Genomic DNA, 14,192 nt, shown 5'->3' on the forward strand with positions numbered 1-14,192 from the left:
AGAATGACACAAATATAAGCATTAAATACTTATATTTTTAATTTTTTAATACTAAATTAATTTGAAATGGATATATTTGTAGACAAAGGTCTCAGCTAACGAACGATGTAAGGGAAACAGGTTTTTATAAAAACGCTTTTTTTTTTTCTTTCTGAAAATTTACATTTATTCACTTCATAATTTGCATCTTACTGTCATTGGTGTCAACTCTGTTAGACACACCAAAAAGTGTGCTATTTTAATTTGATTCATCCAACAAGTTTAAAGTCTTAATTATCTAATAATATTGTTCAGTAAAGGAGTTATGTGATAAAATACATTCAATATTTATTTTAATTTTTTTCTGTTTTCATACTATTTTGAAAATTCAGACTGAGTTGACAAAATGTTATATTTTTCCATCTGAACCATGTGTTGTACACTGGAGCCATTTTTCTTTTCCCTCAGTTGAAGATGCATCTATAAACTAAAATGCCAAAATTGATCCCACAATTTTAACAGAAATTATAATAATGAGAATGACGGAGTTGACAAGTTGAAGCTGTGACCGCAGAGACTTATAGATTGTTTGTTTAAAATATGAAAAATATCAAATGTACCAGACCACGTGTCCTACTGTTGCATCCACCATGAGCAGGAAGTGGGAAAGGGGTACTCAGAGTTAAAGCTGTCCAGGACATTTTCTGATTTGCTGACGGAGTTGACGCAAAGTGAGGACACAACTTTGATAGGCAGTTTTTTTTTTATGGAAAATATCATTTACATTTTTCTTAATGTATTGTTTGATATCTTACAGATCCCCACCTTTCATTTGATATTTATATTTATGAATTTGTTGCATTTTTATACACTTTGTTTAGCAGTTTAACATTGTGACCTCTTGCTGAGGACAGGTTAAGTTACATGTGCTTCCAAGTATAGAGCATGCATTTTAAAAAATTCTAATGAAATTATTTTAAAATATAAAGCCCTGAGTTTCCCTTTCAGATTGAACTTTTCCAGTATTTTTGATGAATTTCTTGATTTTTTTTTTCTTTTTTTTTTCTTTTTCTCCCAATTTGGAATGCCCAATTCCCAATGTGCTTTTAAGTCCCCGTGGTCGCATAATGATTCGCCTCAGTCCGTGTGGTGAAGGATGAATCCCAGTTGCCTCCGCGTCTGAGACCGTCAACCCGCGCATCTTATCACGTGGCTTGTTGAGCGCGTTGCCATGGAGACATAGCGTGTGTGGAGGCTTCACACCATCCACCGCGGCAACCACGCTCAACTCACCACGCGCCCCACGGAGAACGAACCACATTATAGCGACCACGAGGAGTTTACCCCATGTGACTCTACCCTCCCTAGCAACCGGGCAAATTTGGTTGCTTAGGAGACCTGGCTGGAGTCACTCAGCACGCCCTGGGATTCGAACAACAAGCTAGCGAACTCCAGGGGTGGTAGCAGCGTATTTTACAACTGAGCTACCCAGGCCCCCTGAATTTCTTGATTTTTAAAATAAAGATGACTGTTGAATGTAAGACATGTTTTGTCCCTTATCTCAAGAATCAGTGATTTAATAAACATTTTGTGTGACCATCAGATCCAGTTGAAACTGAAAGCTCTGCAAGAAGCAAGAGAGAAGCTGACTGATAACTGGCAGTCCAAGCAGAAATGGCTGGAGAACACTTATCTAGAGCAGATGTTTTATAGAGACGCTGAATACATGGAAAAGATCACTAACTCTCAAGAGGTTTGTGCTCCTGTAAACTAGCAAATGTGACATTTGTTTATATTGCAGCATGTAACAGGCATCTGTTCTGATGACTTCTTAAATGTTTGAAATATCCCTATAGTGTTAGATGTTTAGGTTAACAGTTAATTTAATTTTAGCAGTTAGGTTAGGGTCAAGAATTGGCAAACAAAATTGAATTCGTTTATATGACATTATAACATATTTGTTTGAATATCCACAGTTACTAAAGCAAAGCTTGGGGAAAGCTCGCATTTATTGAAGGCAGCGTTTCTTATCACCCATTTAGTTACAAACAATGACTGGACTAAAAGTTCACAAGTTCATTCGACAATCAAGTTAGTCATAAGACATTCATATTATTAAAGCTAACAACAGCTGTTATTTTGCAGATCCAGCTTAAGAACAGTGCTTTGGGAACAACAGTGGATGATGCAGAAACTTTGATCAAACGCCATGAAGCCTTTGAAAAACTTCTTAATTCTCAGGAAGACAAGGTGGGCTAGCCAACAGAATGACCTGAAGTATTAAAAATGCTCTGATGTACTCAGACTAAGACAAACTGAATTAATGTATTGCAGATGATGGCTCTTCAGGAGTCAGCAGAGCGCTTAAAAGCAGAAGGTTTGAACAGAGAAAAAAACAGCAACATTAAGAACAAACTGAAAGCTCTCCAGGAGAGGAGGGAACGCATCAAGGATCTGTCTGCTAAACGCCAGGAGGATCTTGAGATCTCTAGGCTTCTATGTATCTTCAACCGGGATGTGTCTGAGGTACCTGTCAGATCCAATCCAGGTGATTTTATAAACCCAGAAGTCAATAAATTAATTGGTTGATTTGTATTTTAGGCAGAGGAATGGATCACAGACCGTATGAATAAGATTCAAGAAGACTCAAAGATGGACCTCAGCAACCTTCAGGCCAAAATGAAAATACTGCAGAAGCATCAGGTGTTTGAGGCAGAGATTCTGGCCCATGGAAAGATCATTGATTCTGTCCAGAAGGTGAGCCCCTGCACTCAAGAGACAAAGTGGTTTAGTAGTCAGTCAGAGATGATCCTATTTTAATCACCATGTTATACCTTTTGGTCTTCATTAATATACCTAACATAGTTTTGACTTGTCACAATGCTGATTACCAGGCTGGAAAAGAGCTGGTGACCATGCGTCACCCAAAATCAAAGGAAGTACGGCAGACTGTTTCAGCTCTGGTCTCTCATTGGGAGGCTCTAAAGCAAGCAGTTGCAGTTCGTGGAAAAGTTCTGGAGGATAACCGTGATTTTCTTGAGTTCCTGCAGAAAGTGGAACAGGTTGAAGTTTGGATAAGACAAAAGGTAAAGAAAATGAAGCTATTCCATTCCATTGTAGACATTTTAGAAGAACCTAAATTGGGTGTCCACATGATGATATTTACTTTTTTTTTTTAATAGTAAAATATTTGCACACTGATGTTTATTGATTTTTTCCCTCTATTTTATTACATAGACATCAGCGACATTGCTTTACTATCTGTGGTTATCCCACAAAAATGGTTTGATTTAATGTTTGGTTTAATTAGCCTCTGTTTCTTTGGTGTAAAGGAGGTGATGATAAATGTTGGTGATGTTGGGGAGGATTATGAACACGGTCAGCAGCTGCTGAAGAAGCTCAGTGAATTTAGAGGCTCTGGAGTAAGTCTTGTGTTCTGCTTGGTCTAGAAAATGTTAAATCTGAAGTGTGTAAATTCGGCGCTACCAACACTGCCAAATGGAATGCGTTGCCCCCCATTGGATGTACAAAAAGATAGTACCGCCATAAACTCACACCATTGATCGAGGCCAAGCCGATGTTGCAATGTCGGGCTGGGTAGGCCACTCAAAGAGACAGAGCAATGTTTAGCACAACAGTGTTACACTTTTAGGTGAAATCAACCTACAAATGTCTTACTTATAATTGATTGTGCATATTAAACTGGGATACAAGAATGTTTTAAACACACATCAACTTTAAACAGCAAAGAAACAAAAAAGGGTAAACTGAAAAAGCACATTTGTAAACATTAGTGTGTGTTCACTTGGACTGAAATTGTATACAGCTGTAACAACATATAGCTTAGTACAGTACTTTAGATTCTATCACTAAGCAGTTTTTATCCCTTAGGATGTGACTGTGGATGATGCTCACATCAAGGCCATCAACACTCTGGCTGCTCGGCTAGAAAGACAGAACAGTGATGAGCTGGTGACTGTGAGGAAGCGTAGACAGCAGCTCAATGAACGGTCCATTATATATGTTTTTATTGAGATCCACATTGTTTATTTTTAGACAATACACTCATGCTTTGTTATATCTAGCACATTTTCATTTGTTTTGACTTTATTATCGCACTCATAACAGATGGAGTAATTTCCATGGCAACTTGAGTAGCTATAAGCGGAAGCTAGAGGCAGCACTGGAGGTCCACGCTTTGATCCGAGAGTTAGAGGAAGTCAGAGACAGAGCTGGAGAAAAGGTGAGAAAGTGGGGTATTTAAATCTGACATTAAGAAAGCATATCTACACTGATAAATTGTGCTGGAAAATATAATGTGATATATTCCTTTATATTGTGGCTTGGATACTTCTCACCCAACATGAGAGTTCAGGAAACGGTGCGTTGCTTATTTCAGAGTTTATCAAACCAGCTGCATTAGGGTGTGTGTGGGGGGTGCTCCATCTCTATAGTCCAGAATCATAATTCTGAAGAAAAAAAAGAACCAGGATAGTCAAATAAAGCAATGTTGGTCTCTGGGGTCGTAGATGCTGTTGCTGCAGGGCCAAGGCAGTGGAGTGGATGTGGAAAGTGTGGAGAACCTCATTCGCAGACACGAGGAGATGGAAAGGGAGGCTCGAGTCATCCAAGAGAGAGGCACTGTGAGTAGACTGGACAATGGTTCTACAAAGAGCACTTCATATACAATGTCTATTTCGTACTTCTCTTCGTGTTTAAAAGCATTATAGAAATGTCTTAGCACATTCCAATGGAGTGTAACTGTTGTATGTACAAAAGCCTTTAAAGGGATAGTTCAACCAAAAATGAAAATTCTCTCATCATTTTCTCATCCTCATAATATCCCAGATGTATATGACTTTCTCTCTTCTGCTGAACACAGAAATTTTTATAAGAAAATCTCCGCTCTGTAGGTCCTTTTAATTCAAATGGAGCTCTAAAAATCATAAAGGATGCATAAGAGTAATTCATACAACTCCAGTGGTTTAATATATGTCTTCTGAAGCTATATGATCACATTAGGTGAGAAACAGATCAATATTTAAATCCTTTTTTACTATAAATCTCCACTTTCACTTTCAGAATGTGAACATGAAAGTGGAGATTTATTGTAAAAAAAGACTTAAATATTGATCTTTTTCTCACCCACACCTATCATATTGCTTCTAAAGACAGATTTAAACCCTGGAGTCATACAGATTACTTTTATGCTGCCTTTATATGATATTTGGAGATTGAAAGGTCTGGCCACTATTCACTTTTATTGTATGGACCTACAGAGCTGAAATATTCTTCTAAAAATCTGTTCGTGTTCTGCTGAAGAAAGTCAGTCATACTCATCTGGAATGGCTTAAGGGTGAGTAAATGATGAGAGAATTTTAATTTTTGGGTGAACTAGCCCTTTAAATAAAGTATTCATGGTGTATTAAATGTTGTAGAGTAATGGTTTATGTAAATCACTAAAGCTGTTCTGCTTAAAGGAAGGGTTACATGGGAAACAATGTCTTGAATTTGTACAAACAGGACCTGGAGAAGGAGACTAAAGACAGGTTAAGGAGGCACTCTGACCTGTCTGACAATCTTAAGAAGAAGCAGGAAGAGGTTAACATTGCTTTAGTGAAGCTGGACAAGGAGGTCAAACGAAGGTATGCAACCATTTGTTGCAATGTTATTGAATTGAACAATAATAACATTCATATTTACATAAAAGTAATAGTAGTAATGTAACAGTTCAAATAAACCATATGGGAGGACAGACTGGTTCAACAGGTTAACAGTGACTTATTTTAAAGTGATAGTTCACACAAAAATGTTAAACTATTGAACTGTTTCTTTAATGTGTTTTGGTAGGAAGGAACGGTTGCAGGAATCTCACCAGCTGCAGCTGTTTAAAGCTAACCAGCGCCTCCTTCTGGACTGGACCTTGAAGCGGAGTGATGAGATGGATAAGAAGGGCCTGCCCAAGAATAAGACTGAGGCTGAGAGCTTCATACTAGAGCACCAGGACTGGAAGGTATTACAAAAACTTCAATTAGGAGAGAACTTCTCAGCTCTTGTCCTCCTACCACTGAATGTTATTGCTAGTAGTTTGCCAGATTGTTTGTCTAACCCTGTCACAAAATACAAAGCTAACATACATACTAATGTGGCTCTAATTATTTTAGGTTGAGATTGATGCCCGCACTGAGCGTGTAGATTCAGTTAAGAGTTTTGGACAGAATCTTGTTAAGTCTGGACACAGCGATTCAGCAGAAATTAAAGACGCCTTACGCAAACTAGAGGATGCCAAGTCAAAGCTAGCTCAAGCTTGGGAGGACAGAAAGAAAACTCTGGATCAAGCACTGAAGCTTCAGGTAACATTCAATGACCGTAGATGACTTTGATTCATTGAGGATTTTTGCTGTTTATACTAGATTAACTCAAGCCAGTGACATTTGTTTGGTGATGGATGTGGGGCATAATGGGACTTTTATTGTTTGCAGATATTCCTGGGCTATGCTGAGCAAAGTGAAAACTGGATGAGTAACAGGGAGGTATTCTTGGTCAATGAAGATCTTGGGGTATGTGCTCCAAGTCAGTCATGGCATCATTTTGCTCAATAAACTACAAACAATCTTTGGAATCTTTTTTAACTTTGGAAGTGGATGCTGATGTTTCTATTTGGCATTATAGGGATCCTTGTCAGAGGTGGAGGCTCTTCAGAGGAAGCATGCTCTGTTTGAAAACTCTTTAGAAGCTCAAATGGAGCAGGTGAAAGAAATTGACAGATATGCTCAGCAGCTCATACAGGCAAAACACTATGACTCTGAAAACATCAAGAAAAAGACTAAAGCAATTCTGCTCAGGTATGCAGTAAGCAATATAAGTAATTGACCAACAGCATAGATCAAAATAAATAAAGTAAAATCCATTGTTTGATTTCTTTATTAAAGAAAGCACAAAGTACTTGAGATGAGCAAAGCTCGACAAAAAGCTTTGGAAGAATCTCTACAGCTGCAGAAGTTCCTAGAAGGAAGCTATGAGGTGTGTAAAGTGAAAAAACTCTCAAATAAGTCAAGAGATGCCTTTTAATTTTAGTCAGGTTTTTTTGCACATCAATACCTCTATCCTTTCACAAAATAAAGGCAACATGTCCTCTTGCTTATTAAGGTTTCTTCCTGGCTGTATGAGAAGAATTCTGTGGCTCTTGATGAGAGCTGGAGAGATCCTATCAACCTGCAGGCTAAGCTACTGAAACACCAGAGCTTTGAGGCTGAGATACTGGCAAACCGCAACCAAGTGGATGCCCTCATAAAAGTATGGCATTCGACTCTTAAAGAATGTTAAGACTATTGCACTGAATATCTCTTTATCTTTCTCTATTTGTATGAAGTTCAGACTTAAATGAGACTGGGATTAGAATCAACAGAGTTTGGTCTAAAACAGGAAATGTTTCCTCAGGAGGGTGACAAGATGCTGGTATCCGGTCATCCTGCTAAAAGTAAGATAAAACCAAGAATAAAAGATATCAGTGACAGCTGGGAGCAGCTTTTGAGCAACTGCAAGGAGAAGAAGTCACGTCTACAGCAAGCATATCAGGTACAGAATTGTAACCCTTTGCAACAATGTACACATTTTTCCTGATTCTACATGACTGATATCATGTAAATGCACAGCTTACACATTGTTCTCTGGTGATAAATAATTGAGATTCTGATTTATCGTCACTAAGAACACACTAGTCTAAAATATAATCTTACTGCATGTGATATTGTTTTTGTTTGTATCTGGTTTTCTAGGCATTGCAGTTCCAGCGCTCTTTGGATGACATCGAGGATTGGCTTGGGTCAGTGGAGGCAGAGTTGGCAAATGAAGACTATGGCAGTGATTTGGCCTCAGTTAACCGACTGCTTAAGGCCCTACAGGGTCTGGAGGAAATGGTAGATGCGCACATGGAGAAGGTTCAGGGGCTAGTGGACACAGCCAAAGACTTCAGCTCTCAAGGCAACTTCCTTGCAGAAAATATCCAGGAGAGGGTCTGGGAGGTCGTCAACAGGTAAGTTTTTGTTCAGCCCTCATTTTCCCAGGAAAACAGCGCATAGGTGGACCTACTATAGATTATTAGTTCAGCCTTGACATTTGTCTTTTACTGCATGTGATGTTACACAATCATTATGGTTATAGTATATTTTAAATAATCTGACTGGCAGGCTATCTTTACAGAAGAATGTACAGAAAACATTGACATTTCAACATTTCTCTCAGGTATAATGGCCTGGGTGAGCCACTGCAGGCCCGCAGAGAAACTCTGGAGTCATGGCAGCTGCTGTTTCAGTTCTACAGGGACTTAGAGGATGAGCTGGAGTGGATTCAGGACAAGTTGCAAGCCACAGCTACAAAAGACTGGGGCACCTCCCTGGAGAGTACACAAACCATAGTCAAAAAACATCTGGTTAGTCCAGTATTGAAATCTGTCACTATTACTTATTATGCTTATTAACAGGTGATGAGACGATCAAAAGGGAATCAAACTAGAGAAGCACCGATGCATCGGCCACCGATATATAATGGCTGATATTTATCCATCTGTAAATTGGTTTTAAGCATGAAAATGCCGATATGAAAAACCGATGGTTAATTTATAGTGAAAACATGAAATATAAAATTTTTAATCATTCTCATTTTCACAATAATGAGGGAAAAGCATTGTTACAGACATGACCGTTGTGGAAGTGGGACTTACCTATACATAAGATAAAACCATCAAAAACACTTTGAAACCATTAAACTTTGACTTCTGAGACATGGTATGGTATCCATTAATGCTGCATGATTAATTGAGTTAAGATTGAAATCGCAATATGGTCTTGTGCTGTTACTAAATGGCTAAAGCTTGAAATACTGTGTTTAAAAATAGACTGCAATCAGCGCTGTGTAAGCAAGTGGCGCCCTCTAGCGGTCTGGACGCCATTATCCATTATACCACTATGATTCAAAATTTTATACAAAAGGGGGTTTTGTTCCTTTAGTTAAAACTTTTTATTTTTCCATGATGTGGTTGACATTTCCTTGGAATTGCCCAACATATGCATAATATGAATTTGTGAGGCTGTAATATATACAGTACAAACATGAGTTCTGTTGTTTTGAACTGCAAAAACAGAAGTGCAAAAATGTTTTAGAAGTACAAAATAACCTTTTTCACATAAATCATCATGCTTTGATATTTAGTTAGATCCAATCCATGTTCAATGGAAATTATTTATTTTTAGAACAATAAAAAGCTTTTGTACCTCTTTGTAAATTTTTAAATGTTATTATAATTCCTGAGTAAAACAGTGATTTGATCACAAAATAAGATAAGTTGCAGAATTTCATATTGGTGCTGCCCTAAATCAAACCATTTTTTACATGTACTTTGGTAATACAATGTTTTATGGACATGTACCATTGAAATACCATGGTATTCATTGAAGTACTTTGGAGTACCAGGTACTGTAAATATCACGGTACACAAATATTGTAATAATTCTGTACATGGAAAAACATTTACCTACCATGGTTTTACCATCTTCTACAGTCACTGTGCTATGGTACCACCACAGTGCTTCTTGCTGAGTATGCTTTAGCTTTTTTCTTTGAATGGGTTGAGGATTTTTGTTTGATATTCACAGTAATTTACAGCAACCTTTCCCTACCTTCCCTCACAGGTTCTGATGCAGGAAAATGAGAGCCGAACCCCTCTGATAATGGCTGTACAGGAGGCAGGACAGAACCTGGTCCGGGGACGGCACTTTGCATCACATGAGATCAGCGAGAGACTTGCTGAGCTAAAGAAGAACTTTGACACTTTGAAGAAGGAGTCAGAAAAGAAAGATCGCCTGCTTCAAGAAGCACTGAAAATTCAGACCTTCCTCTCAGAGGTGGGTTACCAGTTCATATATCTGACATCAGTAGATATTCCGAAACCTCTTTAATGTGATTCATATGCATATAATTAATATGTATAGAGATAAAATTGCACATTAAAATAAAGTCTAAAATCTGTCCCTATTGTGACCCTTCCCAGGTCTCCCAACTGGAGCAGTGGATGGAGGAGCAGAGACCTATAGTAGAATCCAGAGACTATGGAAAGAGCGAAGAGGCCACTGAAGCTTTCCTCAGAAAACTGGACACAGTTGACCTTGAGTTGGAGAACCAGCTTGGGAAAGTAGAGTCACTCCTGAAAACTGGAACTCATCTAGAAAAGTGTGGACATCCCAACAGGTGCAGCCATAAGGACAGATTCATTGCGATTACAAGAACAGACAGCATTGATTAATTAATTAAATACTAATTGACTAAATAATATTTTTGTAATGACTGTGGTCATTTTGATTAAAGAAGACTTTAAATCTAAAATTAATTGAAGGTAGAATTGTAGATTTAGTGGAATGGTCTTGTTGAAAGTTGAAAAGCAAAAGAATGGAATGTTTTTGACATTACACTCTGCCTTTGCAGCCATTTAGTGAGTAAGAGCCTTAAAGATGTGCAGAGCGAGTTTGAGACCTTGTTGCAGCTGTCTGCTGAACGTCGTACTGAGCTGGAGAACCAGTACAATCTCTATATATTTGAGAGAGAAGCTAGAGATCTTCAGAACTGGCTTCTCTCCTGCAAGACTATCGCAGAATCTGATGATTATGGAAAAGACTTGGAGGGGGTTGAGGTAAGATTGACTCAAATGTATTTTACCAAGAGATCTGTAACATGCTAAGGTAGTAAACACAATTTTAAGATGAATTTATTCTTGAAATGTTGAGTTTGATATATGTTAAATGTGATAAATTCTTTATTATAAGTTACTTTTGATTAGAAGACACACTACATGGCTAATTGCAATAAGATGTTAGAAGTTATTATATATCATGTAAATATATAAAAGCTTTCAGAATTAATGCGTTAACACATGTGATTAATTTAAAAAGTTTAACGTGTTATTTTTTCTTAATCGCGATTAACGCATTTACCGTTAATACTGCAGAAACACTGATGTGAAGGGCGGAACCTTTGTAATGTGATCGCCCAGAGTCACTGACGCACCCACCACAAACAGACACAGCGCCAGAGCCCTTCTACAAAGTTTAGCCTACAAGCTTAGCAAAAAATAGCATAATGCGGCCGTTTCATAGACATTCTAGTTGCCGTCCTGACGCGAATCATGAATGCAGCTTCACGATTGCTGTAACAATGTGGATAGCCAGTGTCTACCGGCAGATTAATATTGTGGCGGATGACAGTTTGAGGGATTTAATGCCCATTGCAATGAATATGCATATGAATATGATGGAAATAAATGAATTTTGACAAGAAAAGAAGTATATATAGTGTCAATTAATCGCGATTAACTGCAAAAAATTATGTGATTAATCGCGATTAAAAAAAAAAACATCGATTGACAGCACTAAAATCTGTATTTGTTTAGTAATGGTGTCTACACACATGCAATAACCATAGTTTCTCATTAAAAGAGTTGTTTAAAGTACTTGTCAGACATTAATACCTTTGCCACTGAAAGACCTTATCTTTTGATTTTTAAAGCAATTTACTCACCCTTATTAGGCACTGCAGAAGAAATTTGATGATTTTGCAGAAGAGGTCAGCACCCTGGGTCAGAGTAAGCTGGGAACAGTCCAAAAGCTGAAGCACACAGTGCTATTGTCAGAGGCACAGCAAAAAGAGGAGGCTCTGCTCACACTGTGGGAGGATTTAAACAAGTCTATGAAAGCAAGAGCAAAGGTAACAGGACAAAAATGAATTATTTCAGGATATATTTCATTACATCATGACTGAAATGCAGTTCTTTTCATGAAAATGTAATATGCCTATAAAACTGGGTACTTTTGCACTCATATATGGGGAAAATAGCTACCATAGCCAGTCACCAAAAATCAATCAAATAGTGCAACACTGATTTTTGTTTGTATGTGGCTGATATTAATGACTGAGACTCTACTCAGAGTAACAATCAAATGCTTTTGACAGAATCTATGTTCCGCTCGAGAGGTTCACCAGTTTGACCATGACTTGGATGAGCTAAGGAGCTGGATGAGTGAGAAGGAGGTGGCTCTGGACCCTGAAGAGCAGGAGAGTGATCTGCTCAGTGTCCAGGCTCTCATTCGCCAACATGAAGGCCTTGAGGTACCATATATTAATGAACATTGGTTCTTTGTGAAATGTAATGTAAAAAGCAAGCTAAAATGTAAATCATTATTGAATATCTACGATCACCAAAACAAATAAATTACCTACTCTAAAATCTTTAAACTACTGCAACTGAATTCTGAACACTCACTTGGTTTCAACAGAGAGATCTTGCAGTGATAGAAGAGGATGTTTCTCGTCGAAAGGAGGAGGGCAAAGATTTGGTCCGCAGGTGTCCACAAGTGAGGGAGAGTCTGAGCAAGAGGCTACAGGACGTTGAGGACATGTGGAGCAGTCTGCTGGAGAAGGCCAACCAGCGCAGGCAAAGACTCCAACAGGCAGAGGCCGTTCAGAGATACTTGACCGAATGGAGAGAGCTGATGTAAATTGCTGTTTTTGTGCCTTCCTAATGATTCTTTGCCGTATGAAGGTGTTGTTCTGCTATCTTACATTGATGTTAATGTTTTCTCAGGGGCTGGCTTAAGGAGACATTATCCCTAGTGACAGGAGAGGGGCTTGGAGGTGAGGTTAAAGACTTGGAGCAGCTAATTAAAAGGCACGATGAGTACCGCACTCAGATTGACAGACAACTGGACAAATCAGAAGTTGTTAAAAATGAAGGGAGGCATCTGATGGAAGAGGGGAACTTCATGAGTCAGGAGGTATGGCACTCAGCTAATATTGCAACTTATTAACCTGTGACATTACTACCATCTTTCCAAATCTAGCTGATTTTAACATTCGCTTCATGCATGATGTTTAGTTAACTCAACAAAACATGTAACAGGGTTCCCATAGTCATGGAAAAAATTTGGTTTTCCATGCTTGAAGTCATGAAAATGAACAAACCATAAAAGTCATGGAAATTTGAATTCTATAGTGAATATAAATTGTTCTAGTTATGCTCTGATCTAAAATATTTAATCTTGGTATGAGCTTGTGTAGAGTAGAACTTGCTGGCAGATTTGTGAGTGAATCCATCTTTTGAGTAGGTTCTTTTCAGTTAATTTGGCTGAAAAGTTTCACAAATCTGACTAAATGATCTAATGATTAGCGAATCAGTCTGAATCAAAATTATTTGAATCAATAATTATTTCCAGAAATCACAAGCAACTGGAAAAATTGTGGAAGTTGTGCAAATGCAATGGTCTAAAAGGGTGGGAACCATGATGAAAATGAATTTTTTTAATGAATTATGCAGAAAGATATGCATTTAAATAAAACAAAAGTACCAAAATGTGTTTTTATTTTTTAGGTCAAAGCAGATACAAATAAACATTTTAAAGGTAAACTGTGCATTTGCACTGTTTTGTTACTTAATGTCATTGTATGTATGTATGTGTGTGTCTGTGCAGCTGGAAGAGCATCTTACAGAGCTTCAGGAGCTGGAGGTGCGGGTTCTGCAGATCTGGGCAGAAAGGAGAGCTCAGTATCAGGAAGACCTGGAACTACAGCAACTGCAGAGGGAGCTGGAGCAGGCCGAGCACTGGCTCAGCACCTATGAGACTGCACTCAGAGCAGAGGACTATGGGGTAAAGCTGTTCACACATGTGCACACGCAAACACTGCAGAAGCTAAGCACTCTTTAAAATCCAAATGCAGATGTTTGGTGGCATTGCTTTATGTATTTTTACATAATAATGATTGTTGAATTGCTCTTTATATTTCAAGGAATAATTTACCCAAATATAAAAATTCTGTAATTATTTACGCATCCTCAAGTCATTGCAAACCCATTTGTCTTTCTTCTACAGAACAAAAAAGGAGGCATTTTAAAGAATGTCGCAATTGCTAATTTCCACACAAAAGCAGTTGATAGTGACTCACTTTGGTCCCGTTTCCACCTGGTATTAAGATGCATTTCAGGTGATCCAATCACATGTGGACAGCCCTAAATAAAGGTCTAAACGGGGTCTAAATTGTTTTGTGATCAGACCACAAAAACCACATATGAATGTTGTCAAAAATGCTTGTGACCAGATCACATTTGAGGTGTAAATGCTAATCAGTCATGTATGCGTCCCGGCGGCAGTGAAGCGCCACCCCTCATCTGT

General features: G+C 38.2%; 1 protein-coding gene across 1 annotated transcript in view; it reads left to right on the top strand.

Moving 5' to 3' along the window:
• Positions 1 to 14,192, top strand: part of sptbn5 (spectrin, beta, non-erythrocytic 5) — a 52,804-nt gene that overhangs the window by 30,571 nt on the left and 8,041 nt on the right. The window contains exons 35-61 of the mRNA XM_051722491.1: positions 1,583 to 1,732; positions 2,125 to 2,229; positions 2,314 to 2,505; positions 2,581 to 2,736; positions 2,874 to 3,065; positions 3,312 to 3,401; positions 3,871 to 3,989; positions 4,108 to 4,222; positions 4,509 to 4,622; positions 5,503 to 5,624; positions 5,830 to 5,992; positions 6,144 to 6,332; positions 6,462 to 6,539; positions 6,652 to 6,824; positions 6,912 to 7,002; positions 7,129 to 7,275; positions 7,420 to 7,557; positions 7,758 to 8,014; positions 8,224 to 8,410; positions 9,669 to 9,881; positions 10,028 to 10,224; positions 10,459 to 10,663; positions 11,557 to 11,733; positions 11,980 to 12,135; positions 12,303 to 12,520; positions 12,611 to 12,800; positions 13,494 to 13,670. Of these exons, the coding sequence (XP_051578451.1) occupies positions 1,583 to 1,732; positions 2,125 to 2,229; positions 2,314 to 2,505; positions 2,581 to 2,736; positions 2,874 to 3,065; positions 3,312 to 3,401; positions 3,871 to 3,989; positions 4,108 to 4,222; positions 4,509 to 4,622; positions 5,503 to 5,624; positions 5,830 to 5,992; positions 6,144 to 6,332; positions 6,462 to 6,539; positions 6,652 to 6,824; positions 6,912 to 7,002; positions 7,129 to 7,275; positions 7,420 to 7,557; positions 7,758 to 8,014; positions 8,224 to 8,410; positions 9,669 to 9,881; positions 10,028 to 10,224; positions 10,459 to 10,663; positions 11,557 to 11,733; positions 11,980 to 12,135; positions 12,303 to 12,520; positions 12,611 to 12,800; positions 13,494 to 13,670 (4,311 nt within the window). The remainder of the gene's footprint in view (positions 1 to 1,582; positions 1,733 to 2,124; positions 2,230 to 2,313; positions 2,506 to 2,580; positions 2,737 to 2,873; positions 3,066 to 3,311; positions 3,402 to 3,870; positions 3,990 to 4,107; positions 4,223 to 4,508; positions 4,623 to 5,502; positions 5,625 to 5,829; positions 5,993 to 6,143; positions 6,333 to 6,461; positions 6,540 to 6,651; positions 6,825 to 6,911; positions 7,003 to 7,128; positions 7,276 to 7,419; positions 7,558 to 7,757; positions 8,015 to 8,223; positions 8,411 to 9,668; positions 9,882 to 10,027; positions 10,225 to 10,458; positions 10,664 to 11,556; positions 11,734 to 11,979; positions 12,136 to 12,302; positions 12,521 to 12,610; positions 12,801 to 13,493; positions 13,671 to 14,192) is intronic.

The sequence above is a fragment of the Myxocyprinus asiaticus genome, chromosome 17, assembly GCF_019703515.2.
Source record: "Myxocyprinus asiaticus isolate MX2 ecotype Aquarium Trade chromosome 17, UBuf_Myxa_2, whole genome shotgun sequence".
NCBI classification, from domain to species: Eukaryota; Metazoa; Chordata; class Actinopteri; order Cypriniformes; family Catostomidae; genus Myxocyprinus; species Myxocyprinus asiaticus.